This window comes from Grammomys surdaster, unplaced genomic scaffold (genome assembly GCF_004785775.1).
Source record: "Grammomys surdaster isolate TR1022 unplaced genomic scaffold, NIH_TR_1.0 591, whole genome shotgun sequence".
NCBI lineage: Eukaryota > Metazoa > Chordata > Mammalia > Rodentia > Muridae > Grammomys > Grammomys surdaster.
Genome location: NW_021605010.1, coordinates 162,254 through 178,808, shown reverse-complemented (window position 1 = coordinate 178,808; position 16,555 = coordinate 162,254). Strand labels below are relative to the sequence as shown.

General features: G+C 51.7%; 1 protein-coding gene across 3 annotated transcripts in view; it reads left to right on the top strand.

Annotated features, from left to right (window-relative positions):
* The window catches only part of Axl (AXL receptor tyrosine kinase), a 30,434-nt gene that overhangs the window by 745 nt on the left and 13,134 nt on the right, over nucleotides 1-16,555 (top strand). The window contains exons 2-12 of one of the 3 annotated variants that reach the window (XM_028781958.1): nucleotides 390-615; nucleotides 918-1,018; nucleotides 1,956-2,132; nucleotides 8,595-8,675; nucleotides 8,814-8,929; nucleotides 11,783-11,993; nucleotides 12,285-12,424; nucleotides 12,995-13,145; nucleotides 13,363-13,389; nucleotides 15,868-16,099; nucleotides 16,372-16,463. In XM_028781958.1, coding sequence (XP_028637791.1) covers nucleotides 390-615; nucleotides 918-1,018; nucleotides 1,956-2,132; nucleotides 8,595-8,675; nucleotides 8,814-8,929; nucleotides 11,783-11,993; nucleotides 12,285-12,424; nucleotides 12,995-13,145; nucleotides 13,363-13,389; nucleotides 15,868-16,099; nucleotides 16,372-16,463 — 1,554 coding nt within the window. The remainder of the gene's footprint in view (nucleotides 1-389; nucleotides 616-917; nucleotides 1,019-1,955; nucleotides 2,133-8,594; nucleotides 8,676-8,813; nucleotides 8,930-11,782; nucleotides 11,994-12,284; nucleotides 12,425-12,994; nucleotides 13,146-13,362; nucleotides 13,390-15,867; nucleotides 16,100-16,371; nucleotides 16,464-16,555) is intronic. The other 2 variants (XM_028781959.1, XM_028781960.1) reach the window with 2 other exon arrangements.

Sequence of the window (16,555 nt, the reverse complement as noted above, 5' to 3'; positions counted from 1 at the left end):
CTCTCTCTCTCTCTCGCTCGCCCCCCCCCCCCCCCATCCTTTCCCTTCCCTTTCCTTCTCTGCTCCGTTTTCTTTTCCTCTATCTCCCAGTCCAGACTGTGAAGTCCCTAGAGACCAGAATGGCAAGGACCGGCCCTGCCAGGCAATCCAGGGCGTGGGAGGCTGCCAGAACCCAGGCCTTCTTCCCAACGGACTGTACATGGGATGGAAGCCGGACCTCAATCCCCTGGGAAGACTCCCATCCTCCCCCATGCCTCCACCCCACCCCCCTCTGAGATCATTCTACAACTATGTGGGGTCCTGGCAACAGTGGGCAGATGGGGAAGGTGGACCAGAGGAGCAGGGAGCCGTGGGGTTCCTAAACATGCTCTTTACCGTCTCCCTGACAGACACACAGACCGAGGTCGGCAGCCCATTTGTGGGGAACCCAGGGAATATCACAGGTGCCAGAGGACTCACAGGGACCCTTCGGTGTGAGCTCCAGGTCCAGGGGGAACCCCCTGAGGTGTCATGGCTTCGAGATGGACAGATCCTAGAACTGGCTGATAACACCCAGACCCAGGTGCCCCTGGGCGAAGACTGGCAAGACGAATGGAAAATCGTCAGTCAGCTCAGGTTCGGCACCTGTCGCTGGCCAGTGATCTCCATACACACAGCCCTTCCACACCAAGCCACCAGGCAGTCATGTCACCTGGGTTGGGAATCTCCACCTGACCACTTACTGGGCACGTGGCTCTGAGCTTGCGATATGACCTCCGGGTTTCGTTTTCCTCTTCTGTAAAAATGAGTTAAAAATAGGACCTACTTCAGCCTCCTATAAGTTTCCTGTCCAGACCCCCTCCCTCTTTCGGTTCTGCTGACCCTCCCTGTGTTCGACCCTGACCCCCAGCCTCTCTGTCCCACCTCTTCCCTTCTAGAATCTCAGCCCTGCAACTTTCAGATGCAGGAGAGTACCAGTGTATGGTGCACCTGGAAGGACGGACCTTTGTGTCTCAGCCTGGCTTCGTAGGGCTGGAAGGTGAGTTCTCGGGTCAGAGCTTCTGCGGGGGTCGGGGGGGATAACAGGTGATGAACTCAGGAGTTTTTCCATTGGGATATAAAGTCCAGAGACATATGGAATCTTGGGAGTTGGGGAGGCGTGGGAGGCTCTAAATTATGGGGGACAGACAGATCTAAGGCAGATTCTATGTCCCAGAGGAGAGAGACTTGGGGAGATTTTGGATGTCCTGGGGAATTAGATATGCTTGGAGTAGGACCTTCTTTCTGGTCTTGGAGTCAGGTGCTCATGAGCTAATTCTCCCATCCTTCCGGGTACCTTACTTCTTCTTTAGGAAAGGGATACAAGGAAAGCCAGGCATAGTGATGCCCACACATAATTGCCAAATTCAGGAGACCAAGGCAGGCCATCTGTGGTTTGAGGCTAATCTGGGATCCATAGCAAGACCCTCAAAAAGAGAAGACCTGAGCATGGTAACCTTTAATCCCAGCACTGAGGAGGCAGAGGCAGGAAGATTTCTGTGAGTTCAAGGCCAGTCTGGTCTACATAGTAAGTTCCAGGACAGCAGAGAGAGAGAGAGAGAGAGAGAGAGAGAGAGAGAGAGAGAGAGAGAGAGAGAGAGAGAGGGAGAAGAGAGAACAGGAAGAAGGAAAGGGGCAGTTAGAGGGGGAGGAGGACGAAGAGAAAAAGAAAAACAAGAGACAAGGCGAGACTTTTACATGCCCTGAAAAATGTCCAAGGTGGTCAGGCATAGGCTAACCCAGATGTTGGAAGCTCAGTGCCAGGCATAGAAGCATAGAGGATCAGATATCTGAAGGTGAAGCAGGTGTCCTGAGGGACCAGACATAAGGGACAAGTCAAAGACCCTGCAGGGTGGTTCTAACATCCAGCATCCTAATGATAATCTGGGGGCCCTCAACGGTTCAGAGGGAACCAAGCTCTGTCACTGACTGCCCAGGTCTACCGTACTTCCTGGAGGAGCCTGAAGACAGAGCTGTGCCTGCCAACACCCCCTTTAACCTAAGCTGCCAGGCCCAGGGACCCCCGGAACCCGTGACCCTACTCTGGCTTCAAGATGCTGTCCCCCTATCCCCAGTCGCAGGATACAGCTCTCAGCACAGTCTGCAAGCTCCAGGTGAGTCTCAGCGTGGGCCAAAGCAAGGCAGCCAGGGCCCTTCGTGCGACATGTCTGCATGTCTGTCCACTTGTCTCTGTCTTCTGTCTCTGTCTTATTTCCCTCCCTGTGATTTTTTTCTTCTGTCTATCTGTTCTCCATTCTCCATCCCTCTGTCTCTCCATCACTGTTTTGCTACTTCTGTATGTGCCTCTGTTCACCCCACCCTGCCTCTCTCTCTCCTTCCCCTGCTCACCCCCGCCCCTCCCTGCTCACCCCAGTCTCTCTCTGCTCACCCCAGTCTCTCTCTCTGCTCACTCCAGTCTCTCTCTCTCTGCTCACTCCAGCCTCTCTCCCTGTTCACCCCAGCCCCTCTGCTCAATAGCATTCTTTGTCCCAAATCTCCTCTAAAGCTGTCCAGTGGCCCAAGTGTGTAGGCCTGGTGCTCCTTTGTCAGCCCTGACCCAAGCAGGGCATCAGAACGAACCAATACCCTCCTCTGTCCACTTCCTCCTTTGACCTGCCCACCTCCTGCTCCGAAGTGTCTCCTAGGCCTCAGTCTCTGCTCAGCTGAGGTTTCCTGGGAAAGCAGAGCCCAGAGTAGAATGAGGGAGGGAAAGTAAGCAACAGAGAAAGCCAGTTAGAGAAGACAAGGGTGGAGGCTCGTACTGGCAATCCCAGAACTTGGGAAGCTGAGACAGAAGGATTGTCACCAGTTTGAGGTGTGTCTAGCTGACATGGTGAGTTCAAGGCCAGCCTGGGGTTACAGTGTGAGACCCTGTCAATAAAGAAGAGGCAAAGGGCTGAGGTTGGTAGTCAGTAGAAGGCTTGCCTTAGCAAGCTCGAAGCCTTATCTGTTCAAAGCACCGTGTAAGCCAGGCTCGGTGGTGCACACTTGCAATCACAGCACTGTTGGAGGCAGGACTGCCAGATGTTCAAGATCGTTCTCGATGATCAAGCTCAAAGCTAGCCCTGGCTACTTAGTGAGTTAGAGGCTAGCCTTGGGCAAGGTGAGGAAGGAAAATTAAAAGAGAACAGGCCACTGAAGTGACCCAGCATGGAGAAAGAGACACACGATGACATGTGGTCTGAATGACGGGACACCTATTTCAGAGTGACTCTCTCTTTCTGTACTATACAGACTGGGCATTTTGCTTAGGGTCACATAGTAGTCAGAGACAGGGCTGGGGGACCTTGAGTGTCCCTTATCAAAGAAGAAGAGATGGAGGCACACATAGCAACACCCAGAAGAGTAATGACTTCCTATTCCTAAAACTCCACCTGCCGCCTCTCAGGGGAGGTAAGGAAGGGTCTCTCAGTGTGGAGGGAAGTGCTCACATTCCCAGCATTCTGAGAGCCCTGAGTGTGCAAGGAAGTGTGATGAGCACGCTGGCCCCCAGAGGGGTGACTCAGGCCTGTGGCTCGAGTGGCCTGGTAGGGATAGGAATGGGGCCTGAGTCAGCCTGGCTGGGCAAGAAGGGAGGAGGGGAGAGATGGGGCCAGCAGGTGTGAGAGGGTCTTCTGTGTCTCTCAGTGTGTTATGACAGAACAGAAGCATCTGCAAAGAGGTGACGGGTTCCACCTGTGTAGCCCTGTCCTCCCGGATTGGCTGGTCCATCAGCATCAACTGCTCTGTAGGAGGGAATGCCTCAGTGAGGTCCAGCCTCTGTGGCTCTCAGAGGGTGTCTCTGTAGCTATCACTAAAGGTCAACTTTGTCTTGTATCTCTTTTCCTTCTGTGCTCCGTGTTCACGGCTGTTGATATCGGATGCGACCAGAGCTGTTGGCACCGTGTGGCTAGCTAGCTTGAACACCTCTCTGTATTAAGGTGACGACATCAGTTCACAGGAGTGCACCTGGGGTTGTATGTACTGTTGCGAGGTCCCAGTCCCTTGTAGGATCAAGATGTCATATGAACGTGGCAGCTTGTGCCTGTAATCCCAACACTCAAGGCAGCCAGCCTGGGCTACACAAGACCCTGTCTCCCAAGGGAGAGGGAAGATGCCTGTGTGACTAAGTTGATATGTTTCTTATTGGTCATCAAAGGAAAAGCATGAGCCAGGGAGTGATGCTGTACACGTTTTATCTCAGCACTCGGAAGGCAGAGGCAGGCAGATCCTGAGACTTTGAGGCCTGCCTGGTCTACAGAATGAGTTCCAGGACAGCCCAGGGCTGTTACATAGAAAAACCCTTCTCAACCCTCACCCCCCAAAAAAGGAAAGAAAGGAAGAAAAGTATGACCATCATCCTGAAATTCTGTGTCTTGTATGTACCAAAGAAAGAGACAAAGAGAGGCAGAGATTCACAGCAGAGTATAAGTACACATCTGCTCTCTCTGGGGGTCTGTTACTGACTCCTACTGACTCTTAGTGACTGAACCCCAAGCACTCACCTGTTACCCATGTATCTGTGCCAACCCATGCATATGTGGCAGTGTCCCCATCTTTCGGTCTCTACAGAGGGCCTGCATGGCTGTGCAGTAACTGTTTTCCCATCTGTCTGTGTCTCTGATTGACACAGATAAAGCGCTCGCTCTCTCTCTCTCTCTCTCTCTCTCTCCCTTCCCCCCTTCTCCCCCCCCCTCCCGTCTCTATCTCTTTAGGGATGGGAGCGGTGAGGAGTCAACATTAACTTTTATTACTACCTAGTTTGTATTTATTTGTCTGTCCCTTTCAACATTGACATGTGTTGTTTGGAGCACAGAAGTATGCTTAGTTTGTGTTTCTCAGCATTGACATCTGTGTATACTATTTGGCCAGGTGTTTGCAGTGGATGTGTGCAGGTTGTGTGTTTATGTGATCCTCCCGACACTGACTCATGTGTGTGTGTGTGTGTGTGCGTGTGTGGCTGGCTGTCTATGGGACTATGCCTCATTGTCAGTTTCCATGTGTTTACCAGTAAGTCTCAGGGCATTTATGTCACTGTGTTTGGGACAGCATCCGCCCTGTGAATAGTGTATGGCTTAGCCAGTGCTGCATTTCTGTGTGTTTATATTTGTGCTAATAACGGTCCCTGTGTATTTAAGAGTGATTCACTCTTGGGGGAGGGAAGGGTGCTTTGTAAAAGAATTTTGTCAGTTTGTGCGTGTGAGTGCCTCTCTGTCCCTCTCTATCTGAGTCAGGGCGTGTCCTCCTCTCCCTCCATCTCTCTCATTCCCTCAGAAAAGCCAAGGGTGGGAGTGAGCGGACGGGGTGGGGGCGGGGCAGGACATCTGGAAAACACATCTGGAGTCCACAAGCTTTTGTGTGGTGGAGTGCAGGAGGAGAGAGGGGTCCCAGACCCCTCGGCTCATCCCAGTGTCCTCATTTAAGATGCAGCCCCTGGGGCATGAGAATGGGAAATCCCAGGTTATGCCCACCGGGACAGGCCGGAAGTGGAGGGTGGGGGGCGCCCCGGTGACTCAGGCGGGGGCAGGAATGCTGCGGTCGGAACAGAACTGAGCTCCAGAACCAACCCCCCCCTCGCCCCGGGGCTGCTACGGCTGGCCCTTGGCGCCAGCTCCCTCGCGGTGGCCCCCACGCGCCAGCTCCCTCGCGGTGGCCCCCACGTGCCAGGTGGCTGGCGGTGATCCAGCGCTCTCCCCCTCAGGCTGCCCTCCCAGGGCCACGCATCCCTTCCCGGGCCGCGGGGGCTGCGGCACGGGCACCTGACCTTGGCTGGGAACCGCAGCCAGCCCGGGCAGCCGAGGCTAGGGCGCTTCCCTATCCACCCCCTTCCGGCCTTCGAGACGGATTTTCCCCTGTTCCACTCCCTCTTCGGACTGAGAAAAGGAAACTTTGTGTCTGCCGAGCGAGGTCGCCCTCCAACATGCCAGGTGGAGGGGACACTGCGCTCGCACAAACGCAGATGCCACAATGACACAAGTTCATGATGTCCTCAGACTTACACAAGCCACGAAACACAGATGGGCAAACGCACGCACATCCACCAGGCTCAGAACTGCAGCCCCAAAACTAGGGGACTCTGGCAAATGGGTATTGCATATCTGTGTGTTTGCCTGCTTGTGTCTGGGATATTTGTTTTGTACATACTTGTGTGTGTGCACGGTGGTGACGTAGTTGCACACACAGAAAGAGTTGGTACACAAACAAGACAAAACAAGAATCTCAAGACCTTGGCCCACAAACCTTTCCCAGACACACCAAGACATTTATTCAAAAACACATTAACTGGGTTGCTTGCCTGTTACATAATCAGACTCCCTTTTCTTCCTTACACACCCAAACACAGATGCACACACATGTGTTCATTGGCTTGTAAGGCTTGGTTTTGCTGGCCTGCCATTCCAGCTACTCCAGAGGTTGAGACAAAAGGATTATGTGTTCAAAGCCCTCCTGAGCTACAGAGTCTGTTCAAGGCCAGTCTGGGCAACTTAGTGAGATCCTATCTCCAAAGAAAAGTTAAAAGGAAGGCTGGGAATGCAGTTTAGCAGTGAGACATCCTCCTAAGAATCCATCGGGAGGAGCTGGGGTGTGGTTCATCTGTAGAGCATTGGATTAGCATTTGGCCCTGGGCTTGATCAGAAAGATCCATTGGGGCTGGAGAGACTGTTTAGCGGATAATAGCACTTGTTTCTCTTACAGAGGACTTGAGTTCAGTTCCCAGGACCAACATGGGCCAACTCACATCCTCCTGTATGTGTATGTCTAGCTCCTGGGACCCTCATTCCCTCTTCTGGCCTCTAAGGGCATCTGAATACATGTGATACACACACATACACACACACTAAATCTTTTTTTAAAAATTCACTCACAGCTAGGTGGTGGTGGTACACACCTTTGATCCCAGCACTCAGGAGGTAGAGGCAGGTAGAGCTCTGTGAGTTTGAGGCCAGCCTGGTCTACAGAGTGAGTTCCAGGACAGCCAGGACTACACAGAGAAACCCTGTCTTGGAAAAAAGAATTCACCCACTCATTCAACAAACATTTGTGGAGCACCTACTGTGTGCCGGGCCATGCTGCCATCACAAGGTTACTTAAACAGATATTCCCTGCTCTCCTAGAATGGAGGTTCTGAGAGACAGCCCTAAGAAACGTGATTCTTGGGTGACATGTGAGCATGCTGGCAATTAGGAGAGAAAACAAAGCCAAATTCCAAATTCTACAAAGATTAGTCAGGGGCAGAGTAACTTAGGTGTGTCATCTGAACGGATGAAGGAAGGAGGGTGAAGTCACACAGACATCTTTCAGGAAGACTCTGTGTGTGTGTGTGTGTGTGTGTGTGTGTGTGTGAGAGAGAGAGAGAGAGAGAGAGAGAGAGAGAGAGAGAGAGAGAGAGAGCGCAAAAGCAGAGTGGGCCAAGAGAGCAGTTGTAGGAGACAAATTTATCAATGAGCAAACACATTTACACTACCATATACTTCTGTCCTTAAGTGTGTGTTTGTTGTTTGTGTCTCTCCTGTGTGAGTATATGTTGGTATGTTGGTATAAAGACCCCTTGAGCCCTTCCTCTGCAGGGATGGAGATGATCCTTCCACATCGTAGGAAAGAACTCTACCACTGAGCTACATCCAGCATCTTGTTTATTTCATATGTGTATATGCCCGACTGTATGTGTGTGGGCCAGATGTTTGCATGCTGCGATAGCGGAGATCAGAGACGACATTGGATCCCCTGAAATTGGATTCATAGGCAGTTTGTGAGATGCCACGCAGGTGCTGTGAACCAAACCCAGGTCCTCTGCAAGAGCAGTAAGTGCTCTTAACTGCTGAGCCATCTCCCCAGTCCCTTCCAGGATCCTTTTTGTTAGATTTCAAGCCTGGGACAAATGGCTGAGAAGCCTACTTAACATATCAAAATGGACCCCACCTCCAGCTTCTCCCAACATCCCTCAGTCCATATACAAGGCCCTCCTAGCCGGCATACTCCACCCGCTACCCTAAACTTCTCCAGCCCAAGAGGCTGGGCTGCTTCTCCCTATGTAACACAACCATTTTAGTTACCTGGTCTTTTGTCCCTTTGGGGCTCCTGGCTGCTGTACCTCATGTCCCGTCTCTCCTCTCCCTGTCCCTCCCCTTCTGCCCACAGGGCCCAGGTCAGTCTTTCCACGTCCACTCTGGACTCTCCCAGATGCCCCTGCCTCAGGCTATGCTCTCCCACAGGTCTATGATAAACTCTCTCTTCCCCCATACCAAGGAGCACTCATCTTTCTTTTCCTTTTTATTTCTTTTACACATTCACTTGTTACCGGGTTAAGTTTGAGACAAGAATCTTGAACTCACTCCACCAGGCAGGCTTGAACTTGAGATCCCCCTGCCTCCACCTGCCCATTATCTGGTATGACAGGTGTGTACTGTCTGGCTCTGAAGATATGAGCACTTCATGAGTCTGAGTCTGTGTGTGTGTGTGTGTGTGTGTGTGTGTGTGTGTGCATATGTATGTGAGCATGTGTGTTTCTGTGTGCATCTATGTGTGTGTGTGACTATGTGACAAGGTGTGGGAGTCCTGCGCCTTGTGACACTAAGCTTTCTCCTATTCCTCCCTAGGCCTGAACAAGTCGTCTTCTTTCTCATGTGAAGCTCACAATGCCAAGGGAGTCACCACTTCCCGCACAGCCACCATCACAGGTGACAGCAGCAGGGTTCAGGGTTCTTGGTGACAGGGGTTCGGGAGGCTGGACCAGAGGTCAGGGGAGAAGGCTGAGGGAAGGTGGAGGGCTCTGGGGAAAGGTTCTTAAGACTCAGCCCTCCCTCATCTGTCCACAGTGCTCCCCCAGAGGCCTCACCATCTCCACGTGGTTTCCAGACATCCCACAGAGCTAGAGGTAGCTTGGACCCCTGGCCTGAGTGGTATCTATCCACTCACCCACTGCAACCTGCAGGTGAGACCCTCTGACTCTGATCACTTCTGTCTCAGCCCTCCTTCCGTCCACACCCGCAAGCCTACACCATCTTCCCTGTGGAAAACCAGCCTTTCCACACCAGTTAATCCAAGAGTCACCCACTTCACCTGTTGGCTGTGTGAATTTCAGTAAACCCCCAAAGACCATTCTGGGCCTCAGTTCTCCCATCTATAAGATGGGCATGATGTTAATTTTTATGAGGTAGGAGTGAGGATTCAGTAAATGAAGGACAGTAACTAACTTAAAACAGTGTCTGGGGATGTATTGTGGGCTATTAGATGGTTTTATTGTTTTTAGTATTAGTAATATCGACTGTAGCCGGATTGGGAACTCTCAGTCATCAGGACTTGTAGCTGTTCCTGTCACAACCCTGTGCTTACTACTGTCTTCACTGTGACCGCTCTGGATTGTCCCTGTCTAGAGTAGGTCTTTCCCACTCTGGCATTTGGGCTCTCTAAGGACAGTGCTTTTAGTCACAAAGTCACCTCAATGTTATATAGCGTAGGTCAGGCAGATAAGGCTATCTGGTGGAACATATAACAGCACAGTTACAATGGTACAGGCCTGTACTGCCAGCATTTGGGAGCAAGAGGATGGAGAGTTCAAAGCTACCCTGGGAAAAAATAACAAGACTGTCTTAAAACAGAAGACTTAAAAAGCTGAAAGTATGGCTCAGTGGTAGAGCCCCTGCCTAGAATCCCCCAGTGAGGGGCTGGGGGCGTGGCTCAGTGGTAGAGCCCCTGCCTAGAATCCCCCAGTGAGGGGCTGGGGGCGTGGCTCAGTGGTAGAGCCCCTGCCTAGACTCCCCCAGTGAGGAGCTGGAGGCGTGACTTGAGGTAGAGCCCAGAAATAGAATTGACCAGGGAGGGGCTGTTCCCTTTCAAGGTATGAAACTGAGAGATCCTGAAAGGAAAGTGGCCAGCACCCCTACCCTCACCCCAGTCCCTAGCCAGAAGAACAAACTGAGGTTCAATCCTGGCGTCTCACCAACTTGAAAGATCTCAAATGTCGGGTCAAGCCACAGCTGCCCTCCTACCCACATCCATGCAGTGTCCAAAGAAAAGCAGAAGTGTGGGTTCTTCCTTCTCCAGGTCTCACTTCCTGCTGCCCACAGGCTCTGGCTGGACAGTTCCTGAGGGAGGGTCATGGCTGTCCCAGGGAAAGGAGAAGTAGGAGTAAGTGTGAGCCCACTGTCTGCACCCATCTCCCCTTTGTCCTGCCAGAGGTTCCTCTTCCTGTATGTCACTGTAGGTCAGAGAGCAGACTTGTCCCCTCCTGCTATCCATCACTGACCTGCCTCCTCCTCGGAGCTTGTAGGGCCAGTGTCACCCTCTTTGGGGACCATGTTACTTTGGGAAAGCTACTGAATGTCTGGCCTCCCCATCTGTAAAACTGGAATGAGAAAAAGAATTGAGCTTCTAAGTGGACGAGAGAGATCTATGTGTTTATCTGGGTACAGGCTTAACGAGGGACTTAGCATACAGTAAGCACTTGAACAATAGTGACTTTTAGGGCTGAAATATAGTTCACTGGTAGAATATGTGCTCACCATTGATGAGATCTTTGGGTTCATCCCTAGTCGTGCCAAGAAGGGGGCTTAGGGATATATCTCAGTTGGTACAGAGTTTACCATGCAAGCATGAGAACCTGAGTTTGAACCCCAGAAGCTACAGAAAAGAGCTGAGCAGAGGAGATAGTAGAACACATGGAATCCTAGTGCCGGGGCAGACAGAGATGATGAATCCCTGGGATTCACTGGCTGGCCAGTCTAGCAGACCACTGAGTCCCAGGACCTATGGACAGACCCTGTCTCAAAAAACAAGGTGGAGGCCAACGAGGAAGCTCACCAGGTAAAAGTGTTTGCAGCCAAACTCGATGATCTGAATTCAATTCCCAGGACCCAAATAGTAGGAGAAAACTGACTCACATAAGTTGTCCTATCACACACAACAACAACAACAACAACAACAAGCAGACATAGTAGAACATGCCCTTAATCTCAGCACTGGGGAGGCAGAGGCAGGTGTATATCTAGAGTTGAAGGCCAGATTGGTCTATGTAACAAGTCTAAGTCAGCCAGGGATACATAGTATTACTGTCTCAGAAAGAAAGAAGTCAGGGAGGGAACAAGTTGATATTATTGTAAACACACTAACCTACATATCATTAAACTTTGACAGTGACAAGTAGAGTCCCCTTGTCACTCAATGGTGGGCAAGATTTGGGCTTTTTCTCTTTTTAATTTTTTTTTTTCAAGACAGGATCTTACTATGTTGCCCAGTCTGTCCTTAAACTGGTGATCCTCCTGCCTTATAGAGAGCTGGATCATAGTTGTATGTCACCACAGCAGCTGCACAACTGCATTTAATGTTTTTAGTTGGTTGGTTGGTTGGTTGGGTCCTTGAGTTGTTGCTTTGAGGGTTTTGCTTGTGGGTGTTTGTGTGATACTGAGGATCCAGAGTGTGCTCTGTACCACTGAACCACTCCTCCAGTTTGTACATTTAATCATCCAACAACCTTTCAAGGCATCTCTGGTCCTCTAAATGAGGAAACGGAGGATCAGAAAGTGGGTGGGGTGGGGGACGTCTTTCCAAAGGTGGCTTAGCCTTACCAGAGGTGGCTTTTGCAAGTGTGGCCATAGGATTTCTTTGCTTTGCAAATCTGGATGCCCATTGTTGTCCTGTTGTGGAACTACAACACACAGAGTTTCGCGCGCGCGCACATGCACACACACACACACAGACCCATACATCCTTGCAAAGCTGTATAGTCACATTGGGATCAAGAATAGTGTAACTGCCCTCTGGTCCTCCTATCTTTCCCCACCTTCAGGCTGTGCTGTCAGACGATGGGGTGGGTGTCTGGCTGGGAGAGGCAGATCCTCCAGAAGAGCCCCTCACGTTGCAAGTATCAGTGCCCCCCCACCAGCTTCGGCTGGAAAAGCTCCTTCCTCATACCCCATATCACATCCGGGTATCCTGCACCAGCAGCCAGGGCCCCTCACCTTGGACCCACTGGCTTCCTGTGGAGACCACGGAGGGAGGTAAGAAAGTCTTGGGGTGAAGATACCATTGGGCTTTGCTTTTATTGCTCCCACCCTGAACTCTCCTCTCACCCCTTTCCCCCCACAATGGCCTTAGTCTCCTTGTCCAGTCCCTGACCCTTGAGCTCTGCCCACTGGCCTCTCTCCAGATCTCTCCCTGTGCTTCCGCTCATGGAAGGCCTGCACGAATTGCCCACGCGTGTGTTCTTTCCAACTGCCCCACTTCCTGGGAACAGGGGAGGGGGTCAGGAAGAGGTAGGGGTACCAGCTTCCCTCTTCCATGTCCTCCAGTGCCCTTGGGTCCCCCTGAGAACGTTAGCGCCATGCGGAATGGGAGCCAGGCCCTCGTGCGTTGGCAGGAGCCAAAGTTGCCCCTGCAGGGCACCCTGTTAGGGTACCGGCTGGCATATCGAGGCCAGGACACCCCCGAGGTGGGTGCTGCTGGCTGGGTTAGGGTGGGATTGTTGTGGGAAGTGGGAGATGGGGAAGAGATGACAAAGTAGACACAGGCAATTACGGAAATCGGGTACTACTATACCATGCCCGCTAAGGCGCATTCCGGAAATCCTAAATGGGTCCACGAAGAAGGGGCTAAGGAATGTCTGTCTGTGAGCATTGTAAAAGCACCTCATTGGGCTTGGGTATTGTAACTTTTACAGCATCTTAGGGACGAGGCACGTCCTAATTTATACAGATGTTTTATCTGGGCTAGCAGTGCCCCAAGGTGGAGAGAGGGACGGGAAGTTAGAAGGGATTGGCTGAGAGCGAAAAGATGAGAATTCAGTTCTTCAACAAATGCTGAGCTGTGCCTGGTGCCAAGTACTCTTCTGGGAAGCTGAGGATGTAGCCAGAGATGAGGCAGAGTCGCTGCCCTGTACAGCTGATGTTCCAGAGTGCGTGGGGCTAGAGATGTGGACATGAAGGGAGAGGATGAACCAGGGTTGAGTCTTAGGAGTTCTGGATGTCGGTGTCCCTCCTGATGTCGCCTCTGGACTTCCTAGGTACTTATGGACATAGGGTTAACTCAAGAGGTGACCTTGGAACTGCGGGGGGACAGGCCCGTGGCTAACCTGACTGTGTCTGTGGCAGCCTATACCTCGGCTGGGGATGGGCCCTGGAGCCTTCCTGTGCCCCTAGAGCCCTGGCGCCCAGGTAACTCTAAAGCCATACCCAGCCCCCTCCAAGCTGCCCCGAGGATGGTCTCTTCCTGGCACCCTTGACTTGTTCCCCATGCCTCTGAGTGTTCCCCCAGCTTAGATTCTGTTGCTACCCTGAGCCTGACACAGAGCCTCCCCTCAGTCCGCTCACTTGCGTCATGTCAGTCTTGTCCTCTCTGAGCATGTCTCTCCTCTGTCCTTTCTCCTCACAGGGCAAGGACAGCCACTCCACCATCTGGGTAAGGGCTTTTGTGCCCCCTTTCTCTGCCTTCCCTCAACATGCAGCAAGGGCCTCGTCACCACACATGTACCTTCTACACATCCCTGTCACACATCCCAAACATACCGCTCTGACCCTTCACTTCTTCGGTTTGTGTGGTCCTTGAGAGAGGTGCCTAGAATGGCCCAGTGAATGGTATGGGAGAGTGGATAGATTCAGAGACAGATGGGTATGTAAGAAGTGAATTAATATACACTGGGTGGATGGAAAGATTAAAGGATGGATGCATGAATGGATAAGTATACGGAGACTGGGTTGACAGAGACATCTTACTGGATAGACGTATGCGTGGGGAAAAGAAGACTGAAGGATAGATAGCCAGGCATAGCAGTACGTGTGTTTGATCCCAGCACTTAGGAGACAGGGGCAGGTGGACCCCTCTAAGTTTGAGGCCAGCTTGGGCTATGTAGCGAGTTCTAGGGAGGGGGAAGGAGGAGGGAAAGATGGAAGAAAGGAAGGAAAGGGGGAAGAGGCAAGAAGAGAGGTTCTCTCTTAAATATTCCTTCAGCAATCCTCAAACCTTCTTCCTACTTCCATGGCTCCCTCCCAGCACTGTAGAGCCACCACTTAGAACCCAGCTTACCTCTTTAAATGCTCTCTACATTCCTCCTCCTGCATCCTCATCAGCCCTCCTCTCGTGCCCCATGACAGCACTTCTTTCCACACCCATGCCTGGCGCACACTCAACTTCTTGTTTTTTGACAGTGGGATTCACTATGTAGCCCCCTAGCTGGCCTGGAACTTTCCAGGCTGGCGTGTAACCCACAGAGATCTACCTGCCTCTGCCTCCTGAATACTGGGCTTCAAGGTGTGTGCCAGCACGCACAGCTATACCTAACATCTGTATGCATCCTCTGTGTGTGCCTTATCTCCACCCCATGCAACCCAATTGTAACTACTGAAAAATGTTCAGTCCACAACTGTATAACTTACATCTGCTTGTCCAGGAATCAGGAACTTTACTCTCCTTACCCTAAATGACCTTACCCCACAGTCTTACTATCTTTCTTTTTCTATGTTTATGTCTCCCTCTGTCCTCCTCTTCCTCCTCCTCCTCTTCCTCCTCCTAGAGAGAGACAGACACACACACACACAAAGGCACACATAGAGACCCACAGAGACACAAAGACACACAGACACATACACACATACACATGCCTAGACAGACACACACAAACACAGTCAGACACACAGATACACACACAGAGAGACACATACACACACACACACACACACACACACGGACATATGCCTAGACAGATACACGCACACAGACGCACACAGAGAGACACACATAGACACACAGAGAAACACACACAGAAAGACAGAGAAAGACACACAGAGAGAGACAGACACAGACACACACAGAGACACACAGAGAGAGACACACAGAGAGACATACACAAACACACACAGAGAAACACACACAGAGAAACACACACAGAGAGAGACATACACAGACTCACACAGAGACACACACAGACACACAGAGAGAGACACACAGAGAGACATACACAAACACACACACAGACACACATAGAGACACATACACCCGGTGTGTGTACTCCTGGTACTCTTAGCACAAGCACATGACCAACCATCCTCCAGTCCCTCCCTGCTCAACACCTGTCCCTTCCCCAGACGTCCCTGTGCCCTTCCTGTGCCCCTCACTTGCCAGCCCATGTTTAGTTCACGTATTTTGCATGTTCACTGCACACTCTTCTCATGCTCAGTCATGTCTCTAAAGACCACTGCTTACAGCCTGCCGCGGTTGGCGCAACCCCAGCACGTGGGAAGCCGCCCTGAGCTACAACAAACCTTGACAAGAGAGAGAGATGTAGCCCAGCTGGTAGAGAGTGCTTGCCTGGCATGCACGAGGCCCTGGTCCCTTCTCCAGCTCTCCATAAGCCAGTCATGATGATGCACCCCTGTAATCCGAGCACTCGGGAGGTGGAAGCAGGAGGACCAGAGGTTCAAAAGTCAACTTGGCTGCATACTAAGTCTGAGTCTAGCCTGGGGTTTATTTGACCCTCCTCAAAACAAAACAAAACAAAACAAAACAAAAAACTAGACATTTCTCCTTTGTCTTGTGCCCCAAGCTCCTCCAATGGCCACCTCGTTCTTTACACACACACACACACAAACACACACACACACACCTTCTGTATGTGTATTTGTCTCTCATTCCTCGCTTCTCTGAGCACTCCTAAGATATCCCTTACTTCTTTGTTCCCCAGCCTTGTGCTATGTGCATCTTCTGCACTGTGCAGATTCTCTCCCTCACTCACTGGTCTTTCCACACCCAGGTCACCTCTTTGCACAGTCATCCTGCCACTGTCTCCCCTGAACTAGTTCAGACTCTCTCCCACACCCGTCTATCCCCTCCCCGCATGCTCATGCCCCCTGTATACACACCTCACCTTCCCTTTCCACCCAGGTCACACTCCTGCTTCCCTCCCATGTCACTCCCACTTGGGCCCCAGGGAATTGGATCCAGGGGCCTTAGCTGTGATCTGTCCCCCATACCCTCTGACAGTGAGCGAACCCCCACCTCTCGCCTTCTCGTGGCCTTGGTGGTATGTACTCCTGGGAGCACTTGTGGCCGCTGCCTGTGTCCTCATCTTGGCCCTGTTCCTTGTCCATCGGAGGAAAAAGGAGACTCGATATGGGTGAGTTAAGAACTCCATTGAGGAGACTGAAGTCATGGAGGACCAATGCGGAGACTGTGTGTGTGGGGGGTGGGGGTGGGGGTGAATGGGGATGAGGAGACCTGAAGAGAAGATGGAAGGCAGGGAGTGGTGATTCACAATGTGTTTAGCATACACTAAAGGGGAGAGCAGCACAAGCTGGGAATGCACTGGTGCTTTGCTTTAGCGCCCACTAGAAGGACAGGGTTCCCCGTGATTCTATTCATCCCTCCCCTTCTCCCTTCTCTCCCTAGGGAGGTGTTCGAGCCAACCGTGGAAAGAGGCGAACTGGTAGTCAGGTACCGTGTCAGAAAGTCTTACAGTCGCCGGACCACCGAAGCCACCTGTAAGTGAACTCCACCCAGAGAACTGGGCCCCTGTAGACGGTCTGAGCATCTGTAGAAGCATGAGACAAAATTTCGGAAGGTCTTCAGAACA